The sequence below is a fragment of the Alligator sinensis genome, unplaced genomic scaffold (genome assembly GCF_000455745.1).
Source record: "Alligator sinensis unplaced genomic scaffold, ASM45574v1 scaffold109_1, whole genome shotgun sequence".
NCBI classification, from domain to species: domain Eukaryota; kingdom Metazoa; phylum Chordata; order Crocodylia; family Alligatoridae; genus Alligator; species Alligator sinensis.
In genome coordinates this window covers 5255070-5282799 of record NW_005841852.1, presented here as the reverse complement: position 1 = coordinate 5282799, position 27730 = coordinate 5255070, and the positions used below count along the sequence as shown (strand labels likewise).

Below are 27730 nucleotides of genomic sequence, written 5' to 3'. Positions count from 1 at the left end.
ACAAAAAGTCTTACTACTCCCAAAACCAGGTAAAATTCTACCACAAAATTTGAGCTAGGCTTTCTTAATTTATGATTTTCTAAAAGTAGAACCATTAAGCCCCAGTCTTTAGGCTTCTGTTTGCAATATTTTCATAACAGACAGCTGAAGAAATGGAGAGAGAGCGAGGGAGAGAGACAGACAGAGTCAGAGGTACCTGATTGGGTTCTCCTAGCTTACTTTTAGTGCCCAGGTCCTAAAGTTAGTCCTGGGCAGAATTTTAACTAAAATTTTGAATTTTGTAATAGGAGTATTGAATGTTGGCTATGGAGAGCTTGTTTTATTAAAGGGAAAAATTTCTCTCCAGTTCTTTTTTGTCCCATAGAGAGTCCCTAAAATGTAGCTTAAGGGAATATATCAGGAGTGGAAAAGCTTTTTCTACTCATCACTTTATGGATTATGAGCTCAGGATTCTCTCCTAAAGACCTGAGAATAAGCAGTAGCGGTGTGCGAAGTGAGCAGTATTTGTTTTGGATTTGGCCCGGTTTGGAGGACAGTGATTAAATTTGCTGATTCAGATCACTGTCACAATTTGATTTGGCTGAATATGAAGATTTGATTCTGATTCAGAAAATCTGCGATTCGGTCATAGACGCAGCTTTATGTTTTTTTCTATGTACCTCAAGGTACCAGGCGCAGCTTGTGAACACTTAGATGGTAGGGTGGATGGAGCATCCCACGGGAGTGTGTGCATTCAGCGGTGAACCCCCCTGTGCCTCCCGGCTTGGTGGTCAGCTGTGGGGGGACCCCGGGTGACGCCTCAGACCCAGGAGGCACCAGTTGCTGAGCTGGGGTGTGGGGAGGGGGCCCCAGTGTGCTCCGTGGCAGACCTGGAAGTGGACCGGAAGTACTTCAGGGGGGGGATCCCTCCCCCCCACACTCCCATGGGACATCCGTCCCACCATTTCACCATTCATCCTTTCATGTGAATCATAGCAAAAGAACCTTGCTTGAAAAATCAACCTTGCTTGAAAAAACAACCATAAACTGTTCCCATGCCTGCAATTCATTTTTTTAGTAGGCTTAGTAGATCTTTTTTCTACCTCTGCCTGTCAACCAAAGGCATTGGGTAAAATCTTGGGTCTATAAAAGCCAATAGAAGTTTTTTTTTCAGAGATTGCTGGGAGTACTGAGTTCATCCCTGATCATGTGGGGCACAGGTTGCAAAGAAGGTGGGAGAAGGAGGAAAAATGGAAAGTATCTAGCACATCTTTCTTGCAGCATCTGATCAGCCTGCTGCTTTCTCTTGCTGCAAACTGGATTGACTTCTGAAAATACTACTCTGCTCAAGGTAGCCACTTTAACTCCTAAAGATTTTGGCAGGAGAAGTAAGAATGGAAGTAATTCTCCAGAGAAAGGCTGTCTTGGGAACATGGACTTTAAGAGGAATAGATCTCTGGCATGAGAATACTTAAGACTGAAGGCTGAAAAGGCTTCTCCACATTATGTGGTTCATCTGAGGGAACTTTTGCTGCTATCATCAAAGGGAAGAGCTAGCTCTTTCTCCCCATGTTTTCCTACAGCATAAGAAAGGTATAGAGAAGGGCAACAATAATGATCGGGTTATGGAAGGACTTTTGTACAAGGAAAGACTGAAAAGACTGGAATTCTTCAGCTTGGGAAACGAGACAACTGAGGAGGGGAATGTATCAAAATTCTACAAAATCATGAATGATCTAGAAAAAGCAAATAGGGAACTGTTATTTACTGTATTTCAAAGTATTAAGAACTAGGGGGCACCTGGGGTAGTAGGTTTAAAACAAACAAAAGGAAAAACTCTTCATGCAGTGCATAATTAACATATGGAATTCATTGCTACAGGATGTTGTGGAGGCCAATAGCATAACAATGTTCACAAGAGATCAGATAAATGTTTAGAGAATAGGTCCATTGGCATTATTAGGGACAAGGAGTTGAAAATGTAACCTCAGGCTCATGAAAGCCCTAAAACTACAATTGCTGATTACTGGCAGGGTGCGAAAGAAGATGAATCACTTTAGACATAACTTGTTTCCCGAACTATTCCTCTGAAGTATCCTCTACTTGCCACTGAATACAGAGCTAGACAGACCTTTGGTCTATGCCAGTGATGTAAAATTCACTGGCAGGTTTGCTGAACTGGTCTGCAGGCCAGACCAGGACTGACTCTGAGCAGCACCCACAGGGTTGGGTCTAGCCTATGTACTGCACACAGCACACATCAGCCCCAGAGCTTGCTGTGCACACAGGCTGGATCCAGTGCTGTAGGCAGTGTGTGTGTGGGGGGGGGGGGGGTGGGGAGGTCAATTGAGGGTATCATATGCAGCCCATGCCCCAGACCTCCTATGCTGGGTCCATTCCGCATGCCACAGACAGTGCACCCTGCATGCCATGTGCATAGGGAACCTTAAGGCTGGCATATGCTGCATGCAGCACACAGGGCTGTACTGTCTGCATGTGCTGCATACAGCATGGAGCAAGAACTGCATGCAGCATATATCCTAGACTGATATAGACCGATTTGGATTCAGGTTCAGCCCAAATCAGGGACAGTGATTCGATTCGTTGATTTGGATCACTGTCCCTAATTCGATTCGGCGAAATCCAAATCCGAATCTGAAGATTCAGTGCTGATTCAGAGAATCATCAATTCGGACATAGACACAGCTTTAAATGTTTTTTCTACATACCTCAAGCTAACAGTGTGGCTTGTGAATGCTGCAATGCTGGGGCACATGGAGCGTCCCACAGGAGTGCGGGTGGTGGGGAGGCCTCCACATGCTCAGCAGCAAACCCGGAAGTGGAAGTTCTTTCAGTCTACTTCAGGGTCTGCCAGGGAGTGCACTGGGGCCCCCACATCCCTCCCCTGGCTCAGTGATCGATCGCAGGGGGACCCCAGGTTCTCCCTATGACCCAGGAGGCACCAGTTGCTGAGCCGCCCCTCCCCCCCCCGCACACCCTCTGGCAGACCCAGAAGTGGACCAGAATTGCTTCTGGTCCACTTCTGGGTCTGCTGCCGAGTGCGCTGGGGAGCCCCCCACACTTCTGTGGAACACTCCATGTGCCCCAGCATCGCAGCATTCACAAGCTGCCTGCTACCTAGAGGTATGTATCAAAAACATTTAAAGCTGTGTCTATGTCCGAATCTTTCTGAATCTCTCTGGATCGATTCGGAGGGCTCTGATTCAATTCAGAGAGATTAAAGTGTCCTCTGATTCAATTCAGATTCGGAGATTTGGCCATTGAATTGGACTGAATCTCTGCTGAATCGAATCAGGGACTAAAGCTTTGCACAGCCCTACTGAACAATCTTACTACTACTACTTCTATGCATAACCATATTTGATGGTGATCAGGGAACAGAACAGATAAGATGCCTCAACTATAATTGTGCAATATTTCTTTTACTTTATAGGGGAGGTGCAGAGGACATGTCGACACACCTCTTCAGCTGTGCAACATGTCTGCAATGAGCTCTCTGAGATCATTGGCTTTTCAGGGTGGCCCTGCAAGCCAGTGCCACCTCCTTGCCCACTGCTCAATTTGGCAGCAAGAAAAATGGTTGGGGTGGGGAGGCGGATAGAATGAGTGGTGGCAGTGTCCAACTGCTGGCTTCCAATGCAGGCTTCATCAGCAGCCATGTTAACAAGCCAATGTGCTCAGAGAGTTCGCTGTGCATCTGTTGCACAGCCAAGGGGTAGGGGGGTGAGCAGGGATTCAGCTGCAGTCACCTGTTCTCCCTAGGTATGCCCCAGTTTCCACATACACCTCATATGTGCCTAGATCATGAAACTGGTAATTTTAGAGAAGGAACAGATGGTCATGTGATGGTAAAGCAATGAATTTGATATTGAAACCACAGAGATGAGAGAAATTATACTTCTATTCTATTCAGCAATGGAGAGGCCTCACATTGAGTACTGTGTCTAGTTTTGGGCCCCACACTTCAAAAGGATGTAGACCAGGGCCCAGAGCAACAAACATAATTAGGGTCCTGGAAAGCAAGACTTACGAGGAAAAGCTAAAAGAACTAGGGTTATTTAGTCTGAGAAGACTGTTGGGATTTTGATAACAGTCTTCAAATACCTGAAGGGTAATTACAGAGAGGATGGAAATGGGCTTTTTTAATGTTTCTTTTTTTTTTTCTTTCTTTTTTTAATGACTGTATGTAACAGGACTAGGTTCAATGGCCCTAAGCTTCAGTAGAGGAAATTTAGGTTGGAGATTAGGAGGAACTTTCAGATTTTGAGAGTGGTCAAGCATTGGAGAAGGCTACCTAGAGAAATAGTGGAGCACCCATCCCTGGGAAGTTTCAAGAACAGATTGGACAGATACTTTTCTGTGATGGTCTAGCCAGAGATGATCCTGCATTGATCCAGGGGGATGGACTAGATGAGCTTTTGAAGTTGCTTCCAGTCCTTCTTTGCTATGATCCTATACTTTTTACAAATTTTAGAGTACAGTATAACCTCATAAATCTGGTTTTTAAAAATCCAGAATTCTTAGAAATCCGGCACTTTGGTGGCTGGTCCCAGAGCCATGGCTGGACACAGAGTGGCAGTGTGGAGTGATGGATATGGTGGCACCTGCTGCATGCAAGCTTCCCTCTCCATGTCTGGCCAGCTGGACAGTGACCAGCTGTGACGACTACTCCCCCCCCCCCCCCCCCCCCCCCCCGCAACTTGCATTTCAGAAATGCAGCATTTTCAAATATCCAGCAGGTGCTCAATCCTAAGTATTCTGGATTTATGAGGTTATACTGTATTTTATTGTGCATATTTCTGAATGCTCTACCTTGCATCCACCACACCAAGATTTCTGTTTTATGGTAGTCTACCTGGCCATGTGATTTTTTTGTGGTAGCTTACTTCTTGTTACAGTAATGATTTGGAATTAGGTTGAAACAAAATATCAGTAGGGTTATTTAGTTGGTTGGACAGAAGCTATTTCACAGTTTTACAGTTCGATACTCCTTTGCAGAAAGGTCGTTCCAAAACCCTAGATTCAAATCCCCTCGCTAAAAGTCATTCTACCCCATGAAGATCCACATTTGAAGCTGAATTTTGAAGTTGTAGCTCTTTTCTAGTTTAAATTAATATAAAATAATGGGAATATGGAAAAATAAATTGAAAAACTTTAGGAAACCCTAGTTTGAAAGACAAGGTGTTTGGAAATCAAACAGCCATGTAAACATTATCTATATTTCTACTCCAGTAAATAATAAAAGATATATAGGTGCATATGTATAGTTTAAAAGTTTATAGACATTATGCTGGTGTACACTTTTAAACTCAGCAATAGTGTTTAAAGGTAACAGTGATAGTAAAGAATAGACTATGTAATACTATAATTTTAAACATTGCTTTCTGGAAGGTGTTTTCAGCACAATTGTGCTGCATACTGGATACCTTGGCAAATATTTTATTGCTGCCACTTAATTTTTGCTATATAGAGAATACTGTCTGACCTTTTATTGTTATCGCAGTAGTTTGCCAGTTTGGTTTCTGCTGCATTGGGTATTGGATCCCATATAAATGAAACAGGCAGGGAGTTGATATAGAGACTTGTGTTGCAGGCACTTTTTAAATGTAGGAAGATATGTGAACTGCATGACAGATGCTAAGGAGAAAAGCCCAAAAGGATATCACGGACTGGTTTATGACTAAAAAGAAACCATAATTTCATTCAATCTGTCATTTTAATGAGCTACTTGCATGCCAATGATGAATGTTCAGCAAAGTTGGGAAAAATCGGGAACCAAAATAGTGTGAACTTAACATGATGGGGTTGGCTTGTTTACATTATTAGTTCCAGCTTATGTATTATGCTGTGCACTTTTTCTTGATGTAATTGAGGAAATTCCTAATTCATTTACACTGATGCAACCCTATTGAAATATACAATGTAAGCCAGATTTTGGCCCTCTGTTTAATGTAATTTATTCCAGGAGTGATCCAGCAGAGGTGAAAATTTTCACTGCCAAATTAGGCTCAATCTTTTCAGTTCTGACTGGTCAGAAAAATGACTATACATGTGACTATGACACCTTCTTAGAGTGCATATTGCTTCCCTGTTCATTTTCAAATCGTATCTTAATATATGGACAGGAACAAGTGTTGACACCAGTTATCACTGTACAGATAAAGCATGGATGAGTGAGCTTGAACAATTTCTCTATAAAAGTCTTGTGTCGTCACTACACCAAATTATTAATGATGATTACTGTCTACAAGGTACAATACAAGAAACAACTTGCTCAATAACAGCAGCCATTATTCATCATCAAAATGTGCTTACATAAATCCAGTCCCCAAATAATATGTTCATGGAAGTAGCATCTCTCTCACTAAGGGTTTTTTAAGAAGAAAAATATCACAACTATCCTAGTGGGAAGAATTGTTCTTGATTTTATTCACTTACAAAATGTACACCTCTGTAAGCTTGTTCCTAATACCATCATTCTATTTAATATTTGGTTAGCTGTGATCAAACATTGAGAATTCAGGAATTTAATATAAAACAAAACATACTACAGTAGTTCATGTAATCAAAACTAGTATATTAGATTATATAAGATCACATTGAGATGCAGGTATAGCTTGAGTATGAAACAATACACCCTCCTGTTCTCCCTCTTGCCCATCAGCTCCACCAACACTTGCAGCATCTCAATGAAGTAAGGACAGAATTTTTGCTAGACACTTCTGCTACCAAAAACATGTGGGCTAGAATCCTAAATGGTGGCTTTGGGTGCTACTGTAAGGTAAATATTTACAGTAATCATTATCCTCATGCTGACTTTGGTAATGGATCCTCTTCTATTTTTTTTAATTTCAGCAGAATTATAACTATGATATGATTGCAGGATCTTCATTAATGGCAAATGATGCAGAAAAAAAAACATTGCTTGATTTTCAGATACTTATGTGGAACTTGCAGTATAAATAGTTGGAAGCATTGGGCCTAACTCGTGAATCTGACATGCCTCCTTTGGGCTACTCTATAAGTGTATGTTAAAGCAGCAAATAATGTGTCCACAAGTCACTATTCTATAAGTTAGCTAGTCCCTGCTACCAGAACAGCTCCTGGACATGTTGGATTGGGTTTCCTTTCTACTTCCTGACTCTGGAGTCTCTGTAGATTAGAGAAGTTTAAGACTACTTTAGCTTTTGCCATGCTCAATAACCGTACAATTTCTGTAGCACATTTTTGGACTATGAACCTAAATGCATGCACACACACACACACTTGCATTTTCCATTTGTCTATTTCTACTTAAGAATAAGTAACAATTAATATAACAATTTTGCCGCTTTTAGCATTTAGTTACACACACACTGTGACTAAAGTGCTATGTATGATGAGCTGGAACAATGCTGCATAAGGAAAGAAGAAAGATGTAGCTTTGGCCACTTTTGTGCATTTCTACTTCTGGTAGTTGGCATACACACCAACTAAATACCCCTTTTATGAATACAGATAGTTTCTCTACCAAATATTATTGTTAAGGCATATTTTGAAGATCTGTTTGAAGAGCAAGTAACTGTCTTTGGAATACACTTTGTGCCCTAGTACTTTAAAAATGTTCCCTGGCTCCCTAACAAAGTCCTCTCCTAATCCCTTTTATCAGAAAATAAACTAGGTGTAGTAATATTTTCTGTGACCAAAATAACCTCCAGCAAAGGTGATTTGCCAAGTGGTGGTATACTCACTCTTGTTCAGTTGTTTTTTGTTTAAAGAAGAAAACAAAATCCTCAGTCTATCCTCTTCCACCCTCTCTAGTACATCCATTCTAGGTGCACAGGATTTATCAAAACATTTTGATATATTGCTTATGGTAACATTATGGGTAGTGACAGATGTGTTCTCCCTACTGTAAGTCATGGCACTTCACAGGAAGTGCCATGAGTTACAGTGATGCCCCAGACATTCATTGTTTGGTCTAGGGACTTGAGAGATTGAGCTGCAGTTTGGAGCAGCTATGTGTCTGCAGCTTCTCTCCCCTAACCCTGCCCCCCACTCCCCTCCCAGTTCCAGTGTTGTCTTCAGAATGGGAGGGGAAGAGTAAGCAGCAAAGGGAGCTCAATCTGCAGTTTGCCCAGCCTGTGTTGGAGGGTGGACTTGACTCTATACCTCAGGGGGCTCCAGTATACCTACCCCACCCTCCAGTGCAGGCTGGGCAAATCCGTGATGGAAATCCCTCCCCTCCCTCCCATTCTGAAGACAGTACCACGGGCAAGGCTAGCCTGCATCAGCCCAGCCCTGCTCCCAGCATGTGCTGACAAAAGTTAATGTAATGAGGGCTCAGACTGTTGTGCAATCAGGCACTTTTAAAGCACTCTGCAGCCATGCTTCTCTGTCAGGACATGGATAGAGTGCTTCAGGGAGCTGACCGTGCAACAAACAGTTACTTCTGTCAGTTCCCTATCTTAAAATATTGAGCTTTGGTGGTGCACCTCAAAAAGCCTTAGTGTGTTTTCCCCATGAATACTTTTTTGTCAAAGGTCATTAGCATCAGAGAAGTTTCATAGATTTCAGGGTTGGAAGGGACCTATTAGATCATCGAGTCCAACCCCCTGCCCTGGGCAGAAAGAGTGATGGGGTCAGATGCCCCCAGCCAGGTGTTTGTCCAATCTTCTCTTAAATACCTCCAAGGAAGGGGACAGCACCATCTCCCTTGGAAGCATATTCCATATTTTGGCAACCCTCGCTGTAAATAAATTTTTCCTGATGTCCAGTCTAAATTTGCTCTCCTTCAGTTTGTGACCATTGTTTCTAGTTACCCCGATGGGTGCCGTGGTAAACATTGTATCCCCTATTTCCTGCTGCCCCCCCTCCCACCCTGATGAGTTTGTAGATTGTCACAAGATCACCTCTCAGCCTTCTCTTGTGGAGACTGAAGAGATTCAGGTCCCTCAATCAGTCCTCGTGGGTTTTTTTCTGTAGGCCTTTAACCAGACAGGTGGCCCTCCTCTGAACCCTTTCCAGGTTATCTACATCCCTCTTGAAGTGCAGCACCCAAAACTGGACACAGTATTGCAGCTGCAGCCTGACCAATGCTACATAGAGGGGAAGTGTCACCTCCCTAGACCTGTTTGTGATGCACCTACTTATGTAAGAAAGAGTGCGGGTAGCTTTACTTATTACCTCATCACATTGGCAACTCATGTTCATTTCAGAGTCGAATATAATTCCAAGATCCCTTTCCATAGTTGTGCTACTTAGAATGGTACCTCCCAGGCTATAGGAGTGTTGATGATTCTTCCTCCCTAGGTGCAACACATGGCATTTCTCTTTGTTAAACTGTATGCTATTCTGTTCTGCCCACCTCCCCAGCCTGTCCAAATCTGCCTGGATTTGCTCCTTGCCCTCTAATTTGTTTACCTTCCCCCATAGTTTGGTGGCATCTGCAAACTTGGACAGGGTGCTTTCTACTCCCTCATCCAAGTCACTAATGAAGATACTGAACAGTACCAGTCCCAGGACAGAGCCTTGGGGGACTCCGCTGCCCACATTTCTCCAGGTAGAAATCAACTCCTCCACCAGCACACTCTGGGTGCATTCCATAACCTAATTTTCCACCTACTGGACTGTGTAATAATCTACATTGCAATTGTTTAGTTTATTTATAGAATTGCGTGCAATGCTCTGTCAAAGGCCTTTTTAAAATCTAAGTAAATAACATCTACCTCTATTCCTTCATCCAAGCATTTTGTGACCCGATCGTAAAAAGAAACCAGCTTAGTCAGCAGCAGCATCTGCCTGCTATGAACCCATGCTGGTTGTCCCTTAGCATTATTTTGCCTGCTGGTCCCCCACAAATGTGATCCTTAACAATTTTCTCAAAGGTCTTGCAAAGGATAGAGGTGAGGCTAACCAGCCTGTAGTTACCTGGTTCCTCCTTCCTCCCCTTCTTGAAAATAGGGACCACATTGGCCCTTTTCCAATCCTCCGGGACCTGTCCTGAGCACCACGAGTGTTCAAACAGTTGCGCCAGCGGATCCGCTATGACTCCAGCTAATTCCCTAAGTACCCTAGGATGAAGACCATCAGGGCCTGTTGACTTAAATACATCCAGCCCCTCCAAATGCCCCTTTACTAGGTCAGCACTGACAGTTGGTGGGTTGGTATCTATCTCGTGCTTACCAAAAGTCCCAGTGGTATGCATGCTTGTATCTGTGTCGAGGAACACAGATGTAAAGAAATCATTTAGGAGCTCCGCTTTGGCCATCCTATCTGTTACCAGTTGCCCTAGTCCATCTTGAAGGGGCCCTATGTTACCCTGCACTTTCTTTTTGCTTCCTATGTATTTAAAGAATGACTTTTTGTTATTTTTAACTTTTGCTGCTAGCCTAAGCTCCATTTCTGCTTTGGCTCTCCTGACTACTTCCCTACAAGCTTGAGCCAAGCAGGTATACTTCTCTTTCGTGGCTGCCTCCTGCCTCCACAGCCTGTAGGCCTCTCTTTTCCCCTCCAGGTTCTCCTGGATTTCCCTGCTCCACCAAGAGGGTTTCTTTGCTTTTTTGCCACCCTTAATGTGTACTGGGATGGTCCCTTTCTGTGCTTACTTGATCAGTCCCTTGGGAAACCTCCACCCTTCCTGGACTCCCATCTCTCCGATGCTTTTTCCCATCAGTCCCTCCCTAACTAATCTCCTGAGTTTGTTGAAGTTGGTCTTCCTGAAGTCTAGCACTTCAGCCCTACTAGCTACCTTCTCCACCTTTCACCGGATAGTGAACTCTATCAATAGGAGGTCACCATCCCCTAGGTTACCTTGTACCCACAGATCCCCCACTAAGTCATCCCCTGTGGCCAACACCAAGTCTAGTAAGGCATTTCCCCTAGTGGGGACATTTACCTCCTGTGATATGTGAAGATCCTGTAAGCAAGTTAGAAACTTATGTGAATGGGTAGACCTGGCTGCCTGTTCCTCCCAGCAGATATCTGGGAAGTTTAGGTCACCCATGACAATTAGGTCCTTTAAGTGCACTGCCTCTGAGAGCTGTCTCAAGAATTCTAGGTCTAACTTGTCCCCCTGGTGTGGAGGTCTGTAATAGACCCCCAATACCAAGTCCCTTTCTCCCCAACCCCCCTGTAATCTGACCCATAGTACCTCAATTTGCCCTTCTTCTAGGCCCAACTTAACTACAGAAGATGTATATTACTCCTTAACATAGAGAGCAATGCACCCCAACCCTCCCAGCCCCCGCTTTTTTCCCCACTCTGTCCTGTGTGTACAGCCTGTAACCCTCAATGCCTATTCGCCAGTTGTGGGTAGGGTGCCAGCATGTTTCTGTTAGCCCAACCAAGTCGAATTCTTTATTTGCAAGCAGGAGTACAAGTTCCTCCTGTGCATTCCCTATGCTCTTAGCATTAGAATAGAGACATCTAAGCCCTGCAATAGGTTCCCTTACTTCTTCCCCATTCTGATGCTTAGCAGGGCCCCTGGGACTTACTTGGACTGTTCCAGTGCCTGGCTTGTAGTTCGTCGTTCCTGGCCTCACTCTGTTGTCAACATCCCTGTCCCCCAACGAACCTAGTTTACAGCCCTGCGTAGGAGATCAGCCAACCTGTAAAAGAACAGACTCTTACCTCTTGGAGAGAAATGTAGCCCATCTCATCAAAACAAGGCCTTAACCTGGAAGTGCAGGTCATGATCAAAGAATCCAAACCCCGCACGATGGCACCAGCTCTGTAGCTGTGAGTTGACCTCTCTAACGCAGTTGCTGTGGTGCTATCCACAGCTATTGACTAGGAGGATGGATGAGAAGACCTCCTGTGCCCCCAAACCTCTGAGCCTGGCTCCCAGCACCATGTAGTCACTCAGGACCCTGCCTGGACTACTTCAGGCCGCATCATTCACTCCCACATGGATGAGGACCATGAGATAGTAGTTGGGGAGCCTATCAGGTCTGGAATCCTCATTGTGATGTCTCGAATCCAGGCTCCAGGCAGTCCGCATACTTCATGTACTGTGGGATCTGGGCAGCAGATGGCTCCCTCTGTTCCTCTCAGGAGGGAGTCACCCACCACGATGACCTGTTGTCTTCTCCGGCTGCATGGTTCTCTCTCAGATTGCTTGGTGGTGGCTGTGAGTGTGGCCTCCACTGCTGTGCTCTCTACCAGTGATGCCAGGGCCTCATATCCATTCTCCAGCTGCACTGAGGGAGTTACCCTGGCTGTGCAATGTCCATCACTCGAGGTGACTGTCTACCATCTGGCTGCATGGATTCCCTCCTGTGATGCCTTCCCTCCAGGTGTGTGATCCTGCAGAGAATGAACGTACCCACCAGTCTCTTCCTCTTCTGATCCCCTGCAGCCTGCTGACCTCTGCCTGGAATTTCCACACCTGCCCCTCCAGGGCTTCAATCCAGGCACATGTGGGACAGGTGAAGGGACTCCTGGCCCTCCCACTACCCCCAGGCCCTCGAGGACCCACCATGCAACCCCTGCAAGGAGGCGGCCCGGGTGCCACTGATCCACCCAATGGATCTGTCTGGGTGGAGGCCTCAGTGGAGCCCCAGTTGGGAGGCAGCATCAGGGCAGGGTCCCTGGCTGCACTCCGAGTCACCACCCCCATTAAAGACTCCCTCATATGCACTCACCTGAGGACTCTGTCTGAAGCCACCAACTATGACAGATGGAGTATCAGGCCCTTCCTGCTCTCCCCACTGCACAAACTGCCGCACCAACTCCGGCGCACCCCTGAAGAGCGTGCCTGTTTGCCCAGCCTGTTCAACCAGCTCAAGAGCATGGCTCCCGCCCAGCATGGCTATATGGAGATGGATGAAAAAAAACCCTTCCCAATCCCCTACCATTGGCCCAGTTCTTTGCCCCTCCCTTCACTCTCCCCAGTTTGCTTGGTAGTTGCTCCTTGTCTGCCGATCAAGCTGCTCCGCTCCGCCGCAGTTGAGGGGAGCTGAGAGCACATATGTGGCTGCTTTGGCATCTGGGCTGGTTGTTTGTAGGGATTCCTAACATAATACAAAATCTTTGCATTAGGCCAAGTGCACTGTATTAATTGTATTACTCAAAGTTTGAAGGAAACATTTTTTCATTGTGCCTTCTTTTACCAGAATTCCCAGGCCCAAACATATCACTAAATCCAGCTCCCTTAGTCAAAGCATTTAGCTCTGAGGGAAAATGTATGGATGTGCTTTTAACATAATCATTTCCAAATGTTTGATCCTTGAGGAGTGAGTGGCATTGCCACATCTATCTATTAAAATTGGTGATGGTGTTTTACTGAGGGATAGGTACAGAGGAATGAAGCACTGCTGATGAATGGCTCTGGATGGATTTGCGTATTGGTATAATATACTGTTTGGTTGACCACATTTATTTGGAATGTAACTTTTAATAGCATGGCTGCATTCAGAACAAGGCTTTTAGATAGCTGTAGGTAGATTATACTGCTGTAAACCTCCTGAGAGCCATCCATGGAATACTTGGGGTGGAAATCAGAGGTGGTCCTATTCTGAATCCAAACTGTTTCTTAAGTTTGTGACAGTTCAGATGTAGGATTCCAATTCAATTTTTTTCCCCTTAAGGAAAATAAAGCCCAGTCCTGTAAGTTTTGATCTTGGAAGTCCCCCAAAGCATGATCAGGATCTGGAATTTTGGTTCTGACTCATCCTATAGAGCATTTATTAGGGTCTTACTTTTAACTCGGTTCCAAGTTTAGTATAATTTACAAGTCTGCAGTCCCTATTTAACTGAGACAGATCATGAAATCAACCATAAATAAATGCAAGATGATGGAAAAACAATATTGCTAGTACAAAAGAACGGATGTTGATGTTAACAAAAATCTCTGTTTAAGCACTTTGTAAGAATCCATTTCCCCACAGCATATACCTGAAATTTTTGCCGATGTTACAAAGTAATGTGGAATTTTCTTAGCTTCATCTGCTAAAGAAATTGTCAGAACACACAGTGCAAAAAATGACTGCTATGGTTATTACTGTTGCTGCCCAGGGGAGCAATTCAGATGCCTCATTTATTGGAGCTTAATAGATTAAAAATCCAAATCGAGTCTCATGATATAAACCTAATCAAATTCTAATCTGCATAATTTTCTCATAAGCAGCAATGGGAAATTTGTATAATTTTTCAGCAGTTGCCAATCATGTGTTGCAGAGCATGGTTACATTTACTTATCAAAATGTTTTTATTGATCCTTGGTTGCAATGACAGCTCTACCTTTGCTTCTGTTTTCTCACTAATGAGAATTTTTTTTTTATCTGGTACATGCAGTTAAGAAGGATGTTTCTCTAACATGTGTTTATAGATCATTTTTAACAGTGAGATTTCCCTTTTACCATTTCTTACTGAACACCTATCTTTGGAAACTGAAAGACAGCTTCATTTATTTCACCAAATTTACGCAGCACACCAGGTTCTTACTATAGGGCCAAATATGCTAGGATTATTTACATGGCTACAAGGGCCTTAACCAAAGCTTGATCTTTGTTAGGCAATATTAATCTAATTATGTACAAACAGGAGGCACATAGGGATGTTTCCACATTCTGTTCCCCCAAAACCGGGACTCAGGTCTCCTTGACTGTTTTGGGGGAACAGTCCTTCTGTGGATTATGGTTGACCTACCAGTTGGGCTCAGCTGTAATCACTGTATCAGTATCAAAGAACACTAGTATAAATGGTGATGACACAACTCTTATAGCTGCGTGATTCTATAACATTAACTGTGGCAAAACCACTCCAATTTTTTAACCCTGCTTCATTCAAAGTCAGTGTTAGGGTGATTTAGCTGACTTGCTAGAGATGTAGCAATGACAGTATAATGGCTGCTGAATTAGCTTCCTTCCCCTTCTAATGTGGCTAAAAAGTACATTTGTCCATAACCTCCCATTGTAATCTAGCTTCACTAATCCTTTCTTATTCCTATCTTTTCTACACATGTTAACTTCTAATTGCCCTTCTTTGTCAATATAGGATTTTATTAGTTGACCCCAGATTTATCTGGTTTTGCAAATATGTCTTTCTTTTTGCTCTATTACAATTCAAACTCACTTGGATTTCCCATCATATAGGTAAGCTGACCTGTGCTTCTTGGCTCTCGATTTAGGACCCAGAGGTCTTGTTTCAGGGAGGGATCCACCCCCCAACCCTCAGACCAACTACAACCTTTCCAGTCAATAATAGGCAAATTTATTGATACACATTGATAACACAAAAGAAACAATACAAACGATCAAGCAATTCTATATATTTACCAAATCCTAGGGCTGTCATCAAAGTACATCTGGCCAGGACATAGCCTCCACTCTGAGGTTCTTTCTTAGGTGTCAGATATCAGCATGGCATGTTAGCAGTCTGGAGGTGGGATGTCGAGCCCCCTCCCCCCTCCCCCCCCATGAGATGGGGTGTATGAGACAGACTGGTTGTGTGCCCTCAATGGTGGCCTTGGGGATCCTTCCCAGGAGACAGGGACAGGGACCCCTCTCTGAGAGAAGGATGGGGAGGGATGGGACAAAGGAAGGGACAGTGAAAGACCCTTTTTTACTCTCAAGTCTCTGTTTTTGTATTCTCTTTCTGACTTGACTCCTCATGACTCTTGATCTATGGTTATCTCTGGTTGGTTGTCTCTCTGTGGTCACACTGTCCATGTACCGTGTCGTCAGCACATTCCAAACTTATCCCATGCACAAAAATTCATTTGGGCTTTCTGGGCCTTCTCCTTATTTGATCTGTTCCCCCCAAAACCAGGACTCAGGTCCCCTTGCTCTGAGGCCTCGTTAGCCAGTGTCACTTTATCTTGTGTTATGGCTGTATGGTACATACTCCCTTGGTTCCCAGGCTGTTTGCTAGACTATGTGTCCTTGTCGTGTTAGACAACCCATCAGCATGAGTGACTGGTGCCTCCTGAATCTGGGGGGGGGGGGCACCCGCAGAAGCCGCCAGCAGCAGCGGCCCTGTTGGGGGGCACCAGCCCTACCGACAGGATCAGTGTCAGCCGTCAGGAGGGCACGTGCACCCCCTACCAGTTGCCTATGCCAGTCTGCCTTGAATGCTCATGTTATGGCATGCCTCTTCAATTCTTAGGCTATGTGTCTATCTGTTGGCCTTGTTGTGTTAGACAGCCTGTCTGCTTTCAGGGCTATGAGAAACTGTGTGTGTGAGACACAGGTTCTTTAGAAATCAATTAACCCCTGCTGCCCATCTTAAACCATTATTATACATATATATATATATACCGGTAAGCCAATTCTCAGAAAGCAAACCTTTTAAATACCATTTGTAAGCCAATAGTGCTAACCTGCCAAAAAGTTGAGTTGCTAGAGAGCTGATAGAACACAACATGCTGTTAGGCCTGATTATACCTTCATTCCTAAGAGTTGACCCCAAGTATTTTTTAAGCATCAGAGTTGCAAATCTGCATATTTATATACATGCTACTACATTTACAACCATAAAAATTAAACCCTTAGTGTTTAGAGTAGCAGAAACAGGATACTGATCTAAGAAAGCTTAGCATATATTAAATGGAGAATGAAAACGGCTTAGAGAAACTATAGCTACAACATTAAGGTTGGAAAAGCAGAGACTGAAATTTCTCATAGTAATGTAATCAACCTATACTATATGAAGTATTTTGGGTTCTTGTATTCATGCTGACACAAGGGGCGAATCTACATGTTTATCAATGCACTTTAGATAATGCACATTAAATCTAGCACCTCTCATTGTGAGGTACAAGAAAAGTGCAAATTAGTGTATTTTAATGCTCATTAGCTAAAGAGCACAGGGCACCTATACACGTGATAGACCTCTACTCTGACTCATGCTAATTAGCACACGTTGGAGCAGACTCTATTAATAGAATCTGCTGGAACATGCTAATTAGCAAGCTCTAGCAGTCTCTGCATCACATGTATTCAGCATCCCTGTGGCAGAATACCATCCTGTCTCTCCCCAAAACTCTGCTACCTGACAATTTGGTTACCATGGTCACTCCTCTACCCTATCTCTTCATGTGACCCTGAGTTGGATACATTCCTGAGGGAGGGGGAAAACCTGCTTCCTCTGCCTACGTGACTGGCATCACATACCTGGGTGGGGCTTACAATCCCTATTGTTCTAAGCAATGCCAACCTGACTTGGGGCGGGGGGGGAGTGGGGGGGGGGCTAGGGGGGGGGGGGGGGGGGGCTAGAGACTCGACGAGTCTACCTGGCAACCAGTGATGCATTTCAAATTGGTTGGCTGGCAGCCAACAGGTGCTGGCCTCCATTGGACCAGGTAAATGAGGTTATTAGGTCTATATAAGTTAAGGACTGCCCAAAAGGAGGGACAGGAGCTATGATGAAAACTCAGAGAGGAGCTGGCCCATCTGAAACTTGCTTTCTCTCTTGAAACTCATGATCACTGAACTGCCTGCCTCCAGAGGTAATCTCCACCTGTCTCTGGATGTTACTTGTGAGTAAGGTACCTGAGATCTAACTATATATATATAGCTTGCAGTAACTGAGATGTGTGATCAAAGGCTACCCAGCTATGCCAGTTTGCTCTATGTGATTTCTCTGATATTGCTGTACCCTGTACCCTATTCTAAACCTACTGCTTGTAACCAATAACATTTTCCTTCATATCTAGCATGGGAGACTTATTGGGAGTGGGTCTAGATTATGGCTTGAGGCCCCCTTGGTTCGGCTGTCTAAGGGAGACCAGTAATTGTGCTTCAGACTGAGGGAAGCACCCCAAGTTCTTGAAGTGGGTTGAGTATCCTCAAGGGCTACTAGACCTGCATTTCCCAGGGGGCACAGAGCTAGGATCACTCCATTACCCCCAGGCTAGCAGGTATGCTCCAGGAAGGGGGTCAGCCAGATGTGAGGTGCCCCCAGGGAGGCACTCAGAGCCTGGAAGGTGGTCGGGCACAGTGAGATGGGGGGGCTGAGTGCAGGAGCACCCCCTACTGGCCCACCACAATCCCCATGTTTCAAAATGGTGGTGGGGGCACTTTAACTAAAGTTCAAATGATGTTGAAAATGCGTGACTCGAGGCATTTTAATTAGAGCAGCATTCAGTGCCACTCTAATTAGAGTGCCCCCTCCATACACTGGAGCATGTGTATAGACACCTACAGTTTTTTGTGATTCTTTGATGCACATTAAAGTGCAAATGTAGACATGCCCAAGGAGAGCTAAATGGTATATGGCACTGGCCCAACCTTGTTTTCAGCTACTTCTGCAGCTCTTGAGGTTCTTCATGGCAAAAAAAGCCTAAATGCATTTAAGAGTACCTAGGTTCAACCCAATATCTTTTGCACAGAGGTGATGAAGGGACTGGATTCACCAGAGCAGAGGAAACAGAGCCGCAGGAGGAGAGAAATGGCCAGCAAGACGAGGGCTGGCAAGTTTAGGGATGTATATACAGATACCATCAGCGGAGACTGGTGCCTCCCGAGGGCACCAGATTGCCAGTGGGGTGGGGGGTGGGAAGTGTCCCAACCACCACTTGCTGACTGGGGCACTCCCTATGCATCACCAATGGATACCATAGTGCTGAGAGAGAAGAGGTAACCAAACACATAGTACAGAAATAAAGTGAAGAGCATAAGACAGGAAATATGTAGTATGTTGAAGATAGCATACCTACATTTTATGCTTTTGCAGCAGCTAAAATTAACACGAAGAAGTTGTTTCCTTGGGAATGATAGAGGAGATCATTCATGAGACTGGAAATGCTGACAGAAGTCGCCATAAGACCATTTTGCATTAAAACATGTTCCAGATAGTGAAATAGTTTGGCAACTTGCTCTTCTGATGCTATTATCAATCTTATGTTCAGCATTATACAGACAATGTGAACTGACAGTGCCTTGTATTAGGCATTCTCCATGCACTTTACAAATCAAAACTGAGCCCTTACTCTTCCGGCGTGGGTCACTAGAAGACAGCAAGATGGTGGAAGGATATTAGTAACCTGACAGGCATTCTATTAGTGACTTCCATTGGTTTTGTCTCTTTACTTCTCTTGATGCACTGCAAAGCCTTTTAAAAATCCGGGTTTTTTGTTTGTTTTTGTTTTGTTGTTTTTTTTGCAGGAACATTTCCTAGTTACCGTAGACTCTAGGGACTGAATAAGAAGACACTGATTAGGACTCTTGAAGTACATTGTGTGTTGCAATGACAGATGCACATGAAGCAAGAATGCTGTGCTGCCTGCGAGGACATATAAATTCACCTTAGCTTTATCAGCTTTAAAGAAAATTCTAAGGCAAAGGAATTCAGTGACCTAGACAAACGTTTGATTAGAACCTTCTGAAATTGCTGTAGTATTGAGAAATCTGGAGGAAGAATCAACAAAGTATGAGCTTTCACTTTACGATTCTTTCTGGTAAAAAGGGAAACAATTTCAGTAAAATTATCTTTCTCTCCATAGAGTGTGCTGGGTGAATATTGCTTACGTTTGCCAGAGAGAATGTTCCCCTCAAACATTACCTGAAGTATACCATAGCTTAATGATTGCATTTTGTTTCTGTTAAACAAGGGGAAAGGGGAAGAAGGATGAAGGATATATATCAAGCAGGGAGCTTCAAAGCATAGCTCAGAAAAACTTGCCCAGCAGCCAGCAAATTGGGAGAAGTGATCATTCCCCTCTATTCTGCACTGGTGAGGCCACATTTGGAGTACCGTGTCCAATTTTCGGCCAGACCTAGCACTTAGCACCTGGCTCAAGCACAGGAATTTCTCATTCGTCCCATCATCCCTGCCAGCTGTCTGCCCTTTGCCTGCAATGGCTTCTTAGGTCAATCCCCCTGGGGCAGGGCAATTAGCAATTGTAGGAGCCTTGTCCTTTTTCCCTTTCTCTGTATGCCACCCAGGGCTTCTTCTTAATAGCCCCGGTGGCTATCTTGTTTTCAGCCCTCTAAGCCACAAAAATTCTGCTCTGCTCTGCTCCTGGTTGCCTCACAGCCTTCTCCCTTGTTTTCTCTGTGCTGCTAAATGTTTGCTGCATTTTGCTCTAAACTATGAAAAGAAGAAGCTAGCCACAAGGACCACTAAGGTGCTCTCTCTCTGCAATGAAGAAGCAGTACTCATCTGTTCTATGGGCACAGCAGGAGCATAGTCAGAAGGTCACCTAACCATTGCCAGATGCGTAAGCGAGGTAGGCTCTGGTTCCTTTTGGATGTCATAACTACCATGAACTTCTTGCACAGTTGATCTGCAGCCTGATCCCTTCTTGTGGAGAAAGCATTTTCATCCTTGCAAATGCCATCCTGTTCACTTAGTCAAGCCATGTATTCTCAAGCTTTTCACAGGCTATAGGCAGACAAGGTTCTTTCGGTGAATCTGATATCTTTTATTAGACCAACTTAAATAGTTGGAAAACAATTTTTAAGAACGCTTTTGGCTTCAAAAACCCTTCGTCAGGCTAAGGAAGTTTCAGCAGTTGGTGCGTGCTCTTCCTAGATGGAATGTAAAGTAAAGAAGCCAGAGGCTGGGCTGGTGTGCATACAAGACAGGCAGTCAGTGATATGCATTTCACCTTCATTGTTAATTCTATTTTATGAATGTAGCTCATGCTTCTCTAGCCAAATATTGGGCAAGGGCACCACTGTGGTTAGGAAGATCACTATCTCAATCTGGCCTCTTTTTTTTCTTGGTTTCTGAGCAAGGTTTGTAGATTGAAGGAGAAAATGGAATATGAAAAAGTATTGTGAGGAAAGCATAGCATTTTAAAGGAAGGCTCCATGTGAAAAAATTGAATCTTTTCACAACTGAAAATGGATCTTAAATTTGATGACTGAGCTTGTTTCTGGATCTATAATGAAATAGAGATTTCCTAATACTCTGTGACCTGAATTTCTCCCTGCTTTTTATGGGTGCTATTCCTTGACGCACAAACCTGTGTTTTCTCAAGTCAGCATTTGATGATGGATGTCAAAATACAGACCATGTATTATGTATATAGCATTACCGATTTAAGGTGTTTACTTGTCAACTTGAAGAAAGTCAAAAATGTCACATTCACTGAATCTGCACAGCTGTCAGTTGTAGTTTTCCATACCTTTAAATGAAATTTCTGATAAAACATTTTAGGAGTTTGTTTCTTTCTATCTTTCTTTCTTAATTTATATTACTGTTTGGGGGGCAGGCTACAAACAGAATGGGTTCTCAGAGTTGGATGAATGGTCTGATTGCCTACTGGACACTCGCATAAAATATCCCTGATTTTTCTGACTTTTCCTTTTCTGATTTCTTTTTTGCTTACACAAGTGTTCCCTGTTTAAGTAGAAGATTCCAGTCAGATGTCTATTGCTGATCCTAATAATGTGTGATCAAGGAAACAAATCAAAGTATTGGCTATTTCTCAAAGATTCCAAAACCAAAAAAAATATCAAGGCACAAAACTACTTTTCAAGGGAGAAAAGAAAAACACCTTTAATATGCTCTCCGCCTTTCATACAGAATGCACTATACATGTATCCAGCGATTACAGAGCTCCTGATAGTCTGCACCTAACAGAAATGCCACATTTACTTCAGTCATTTAATACCATGCAAGGAAGACAACTATGTGAAGAATTAGAGGTGGCTACAAATAGCCTTGTAGGTTGAACAGGGGGGGAAGTATAGAATTGAGAGGCATGTCACACTGGCTAAGTATAAACACTCAAAAACCCTGAGGCTGAATCGATTTAATCTTTGCAGGTTAGTCTAAGCTGCATAGGTTGAGCCGATAAGCAAATGAATAGACATTCACTTTTGATTCCAGAAATTGAACTATATGCCTGCAGTGGCCCAGGCCACAAGCTGAGGAGCACTAGAGCACGCCCCCCTGCTCGGGCCTGCCCACCCTGCAAGCCGGGGGGTGGGGTTTCCAGTGAGGTGTAAAACATCCTGGAAGACTTTGAGTTAACTTGAACTTGGAGGGGATCTGGTGCAGACGTTTGATAAACCATTCTAACCTCAATCAATCAAGTCTAATACTACATCCATCCAGGTTTATGTTAAACTGGTTTTGGCCATTTTGAAAGCAGTTTATGCACACTAAACTTGTTGTGTTCCAGATTTGAACGAGTTTCTGATCACTTACACAGGTTATAATATGTCATTTCTGTCCTTAGCCACTGAGTCACACATTTTGCTTGTAGCCATCAGGACAATAGGCAAAAAGAAGGCAGTGTCACAAAGGGTAGAGATGATTCTGGAGAAAAGAATGAAGCAAGGCCTCTGAGGATAGTCTGAACAGCAGTGGTACATGGTGTCATTACTATTCTTCATGTACTGTGGAACCAGGGTCATTTTCACTATCCTCAGATAAGTTGCAGGCTCTGTAAGACTTGCAGCTGGCACTTTAATTCTCTGTACAGAGGACCTGGCTATCTTAATGTTTGACTTAACACTAAGCTAGTGAGGAGGCTGGAGTGGTGTGGGTGCTAAGGTGCATAGTCAACAGGCCAGAGGTTGTAAATTTGAGGCCACAGCAGAAGTACTCATGGTGTGGTGCTCTCAGATTCCAGCATGTCTGCTAAATACCTTGTTATAAGAATATGCAAAAAGGACTTACAAGCTGTGTGAGAAAGCAATAGAACAGCATATGTAGTGTTTGGATATTGTGTCACAAGATCTGGTGTTATCACAATGTGCTCTCCAACATATAATATGTGGTAGCATATAACTTTCAAATATAAAGAACAGTCCTACTTCATCTTCTTCTTCTCCAGAAATAACATTCCTGCCTCTTTGATGTCTGGATCAAGCAAGCCCAAGGCCCCTTGTTAGCCAAGACTCTTCTCCTATAAGAAATCATCCAACTGTTTTCAAAGCTGGAGCACAGAGGAGATGGCTCTCCAAAGAATTGCTGGTACAGCTTGAATCCAGGGGTCCATGCTTAAGACTGATAAAAAGGGTGGGAATTAAAGCTTGTGAATCCATGTTCTGAAATCATTAGTATTACATTTAAAATCCCCAAATGTTGCACATAACCCCCCTTTCCTCCCAGATATGACAAGGGGCTGAACTAGTGCATGACTTCAGGACTTATTATTCACATTCCCTTGGTCCTAATTGTTAGCAAATCCAATTTTCATGCTTAGGAGGTTTTCCTTTCCTTGCTCACATAACCTATGACACCTTTGCCATTGTAGGCTCTTTCTGCTAATTGGGCAGTTCAATATTTCGGTCTTGGGTTTGTTTGTTTCTTCTGAGACTCTGGGAAATCATTCTGAGCCAGTTATCCATTGGTTTGGGAAAGGTGCACATAAGGACCTCTTATTGACTTCACAGTCTAGTTTGGCACCTCCTTGCTAATGCTTACAGTAACATAAGTTATTGTAAGTACATAGCATAAATTACAGGCGGGTAATAGTTCACTGATTATAATTCTTCTACATGTACAGCATACAAAAGGTTAATTAATTAGCTGTTTCATCTATTAATAGCCTGTGCAAGTGGTTAGGTCTCAGGTCTCATAATAAGCCTTGCTAGTTTTGTCTCTACCTTCCCTGACAAGTTTCACTTGCACTTTTGCCTTGGCTGTAGTAATGATGAGGTAAGTGCCTACAGGATGTCTGTAACTGACTGGCGGCGGGCAGTAGAGAGAGCACAAAAATAGCTGCAACCACACTCATGACTGATTGTGTCACTGTGATCACTACATGCTCTCCTTGGTGTGTCTCAGCTACCCTAGAGATGGAGATGCCCTGTTATGCCTCTGGGTGTTCAATCCACTTTTTCCATGTTGGCTTGGGAGAATGGATTCCAATAAATGCTAAGTAATGTTCCTTGATTTAGTCTGCCCTTGCACCTGCTCCCAAGAACTCTGTGTTCAAATAGGCTCATAGACATCACACACCAAATCCCTTTCTATCTTTTTCCCTTCCATTCACTTCAAGCTCTCACAAGCTTCAAGCAGTTACAAACTTTCTCAAAAATGTGAAGGGAGAGTTCAAGGTATAGTCTCTGGAAGATTATATAGGCTAAACAAAGGCCTGTGTAGGGGTTGGACATAGACATCCTCTTTGTTCGGTATATATATAGGCTACCATCAATCTTGTAGATCATGATGTATGCATAAAAGGTCTAGGTTTCTAAGTGTGTCAGTCCTACATGATCCAGCATCTCTGTGTTTGACATTTTGTCTTCCAACTTTATTTTCAGGATCTTGTGCAGGCATCTCATGTGGAAACTGTTCAGTCTCCTGATATGCCTAGCATATGTAGTCCATATTTCTGAACCATAAAGCAAGAATGATAGCACAGAAGTCTCATAGATTTGTATCTTCATCTTAGTTGATTGTTTGTTGTTATTCCATGTACGTTTCTACAATATGCCACAATTCGTAGCTGCTTTTCTAATTCTATTAGTTCAGTCTAAAGGATGTTATGAGTGGTACTGTACCATCTTAGGCAAATGCTCCAGGTAGGTTATGATCCAAGCATCCATTGCCATCTAAAGCCAGCACTTTACAAGTTTGGGCACAAAGCACTCAACATGAGTTTAAAAAAAATCAAATCGTATTGCCAATAAACAGCAGGATGGAAATGGGGGCAGGGGGAGGGCGGGAGGGTGTCCAGGTTTAATGCCTTTTATATTTAATTTTATTTTAAATCAAATTTCTAAGTGGTAATTACTACTATGAAGAAAGTGATAGGGAGTGGAAATCTAGGTAAGGAACTGACATCAGATTACAAAGTGTTATAAAAATTCATATGGGGATTTCTTTTATCGTGTGGTTTAATTGTTATCATCCAAATTGAAGACAGAGTAGTGGGTACTATTGTATCAGCTCATTTCAGAACTGATAGCAGATGCACGTATAAATGAATTAGCCCACTGGGCCAGTTTTCGTGCTGTGAGAAGTCAGTAGAATATCTTTAACTCCACATGTCTCAAAGGCAGCATATGGAGGAGTCAAACCTAGGTCAGGTGCGTAATGACAAACGCTTGAAATCTGTCTTTTCTTCTCAGATGTGAGGTCCAAGAATTTGGCAAGAATTTGGCCTAGTATGTAATGACCACTCAGCAACTGATAATGTAATTAGTTTGGCATCATTCCTATTTTTAGTGGACAAGTTCTTGCTCAAAGAAAAAAACAGCTGCAGTATGGGGGAAGTGAAGCCCTCACACCAACTTTGTGTTTCATTTCCACTTCTTTCAGGATGATGTAAAAGGGACATTCCAATCCTTCCTACTATTTTTATGTGGGGGTGGGGGGAGTCATGGGATATAAATCTTTATTAAGAAGTACCAGGCCAACTCTAGGTTGAATTTTTGTTTAAATCGGTAATTGAGTGATTCCTTACTTAAGCTCTGACTCCATCCTAAGAAAATACTTTGCCTGAGAAATTTCTGATAAAAATGGTAAGTTAAAAATTACTCACTGCCGGGATTTTCCAGTAGGAACTTGGATGGAACCATCCACATAGCATAAGGATGGAACTTGTGTGTCCCAAGATGATCTCCCCAGTTTCCCAGGAGGTGGTTCTTCTCCCAGTCTGTATTTTGTCCATATCATGCCCCAACATACTGTTGTATGGAAGTATCCCTGTATCTCTCTCTGCCCCGCTTCACTGAATTTAAACTAGTGGTTCCTTAAATCCGGTTATTTTCAGGATGCCGGCTCTCACAAGGACTATGCTGGTTCTGAAATGTTTGAGTGGAAATTGAGTACTCACTGCACTTCATAATGTTTTTGATAGAGTTGTCAAGGCAATCTATTGACTGCATAGTTTTTTGACTAAAGATTATAGCAATTTTACAAAAAAACTACTATGATTTTTATTGTTGTTTGACACATTTCTTAATGGAACATTGTGCTTTTTCTGTGTGTTATTTGGACCTATTGGCATTTTTTTACAATTTTTGATCAATATTTTACCAGTGAATTGACCAAATTTTATTTGACTGGTCAAATACCCAACCCTATTTTTTAGTAACTATTTATAAAATGTAATTATGTCTCCCAGCACTGTGTTTAGGTCAACCCTAAGTATTAGTAAGTAGATCCACAAACTACTAAAAGTGTTCAATAATGATTTTTTAAAGCCTTGAAATGTTGGTTGAGACTTCAGAAAGATGCTTAAAGTTAGGGGTCTTTGAAATATGCATAAGAAAACAAAATCTTCAAAATAAAATGGCTTGGGATGTTATTTTCAATGTACACATTTTACATTGCAAGCTTTAGTGGTCTCAAGACAAAATCTGCCATTTCATGAGTTGAGCATAGTAAATTAACTGGTTATAAACAATATGTAACAGTGATCAATTTGAGCATCCATATTTACAGGAAGCTATGATGAAAGTACTGTCAAATATTTTCTGGATTATTTCTACTGTTGTTATTATTATTCTGATGATTAAATTCTAATACAAAATTCCTGCAATACTTGTTTCTGTCACTTGGGTCAGTCTGAAAGGACTCATTCTTTTTCTTGTCTTGCAGTTTGTTACCTTGTAATTTCTTTGTAACATGTCTCCCATAGGGTTTACGCCACCAGGGATGGATAGGTCATCTCCAGACAATAGTCCAGTCCATGGCCTGTTACGTCAGCCCTCCATCACAACAGGAATCAACATCCCTATTATAACAGAGCTAGGTAAGCAAAACAAAGACATATCTTTTAATGTGTTTTCCTGTATATTTTCGCCCTTCCCTTTCAGCCAAAACTTGGGAGAGTTACTTGTTCTATAGCCTATGACACCTCCAGTTAATTGTTTTGAATGATTCTTGCACAGGAGATATTAGGGGACACTTTTCTTTCTAATGAATAGCTGATCGTTATGTAGGTCTTTCCTATGGGTTTTCACTTTGCATTTTCTTGAACATGCAGTATGTCAAACAAGATGCTGGTTTTGATCTATTGCTCTGAATATTCATGATTCTTTGGGACAATCTTTTAAAAAGTTGCATAAAATGCAAGCAGACCTCTGCTGCCTTTATGCAATGGTAAAAGGCTACTCTTCACATTCTAAAACCACTTAATTTGGTGTAGTCAAGGTGTATATAATAGTAAACCCAATATCCTTGACAATGGGATGACCATAACTGGAATCCGATTGCTGCTTTCCCTGTGGATATTTATGTTGTTGAGTGCTATGACATGAAGTGCAGAAACTGTTCTGTTGTTCATGGCAGATGCCAACTTAATTTGTGGTCCTTTGTCCTTTTATGTTTCAGTTTTGTGTTCTTGGAGCCTTACCTGTCTTTTTTCCCTTACTTTATTCTCTTCTGTACTTTCTTTTTCCCCCTAACTACTTTACTCATTAGCTAAGCCTGGCAAACTTCTGCCTTTGGTTTCAATCAGTCAGGAAAAAAACAGTGGAACCCACATTCTAATGATAACTGAACTGGGTAAGAAGTGCCTTTTTCCTTCACATCACTGTTTTCCTTTGTTGGTTTAGTGGTGGTGTTGTTCCTACTGTCATCGGCTTTTTTCTTTATTTGTCTGGCTGTATCAGAGGGGCTACCCTCATGGCACCGCTTTGAATGTGTTTTATTTGTGGTTCTGGTTGAAATTGACTGTCTTGTTCTGGCCTTTCTTAATGATTTTTTTTTTCACGCAGCATCAGTAAACCTTTGATCACACTCGTCTGACCTGCCGGCTGTTTTCATAGCACCTTCTCACTGATCCATTTTCTTTGGCCTGGTTGCCCCTCTCTCCCCCCTCTCTCTTTTTTTTTTTTATTTCAGCCTATTGTCAATTTGACTGACATGTCTTAACAGCTCTCACAGGAAGTCAAAG

At 42.9% G+C, this 27730-nt stretch overlaps 1 protein-coding gene across 1 annotated transcript in view; it reads left to right on the top strand.

Annotated features, from left to right (window-relative positions):
- Positions 1 to 27730, top strand: part of KCNMA1 (potassium calcium-activated channel subfamily M alpha 1) — a 527746-nt gene that overhangs the window by 433258 nt on the left and 66758 nt on the right. Inside the window, 1 exon segment of the mRNA XM_025212980.1 lies at positions 26471 to 26584. Coding sequence (XP_025068765.1) covers positions 26471 to 26584 — 114 coding nt within the window.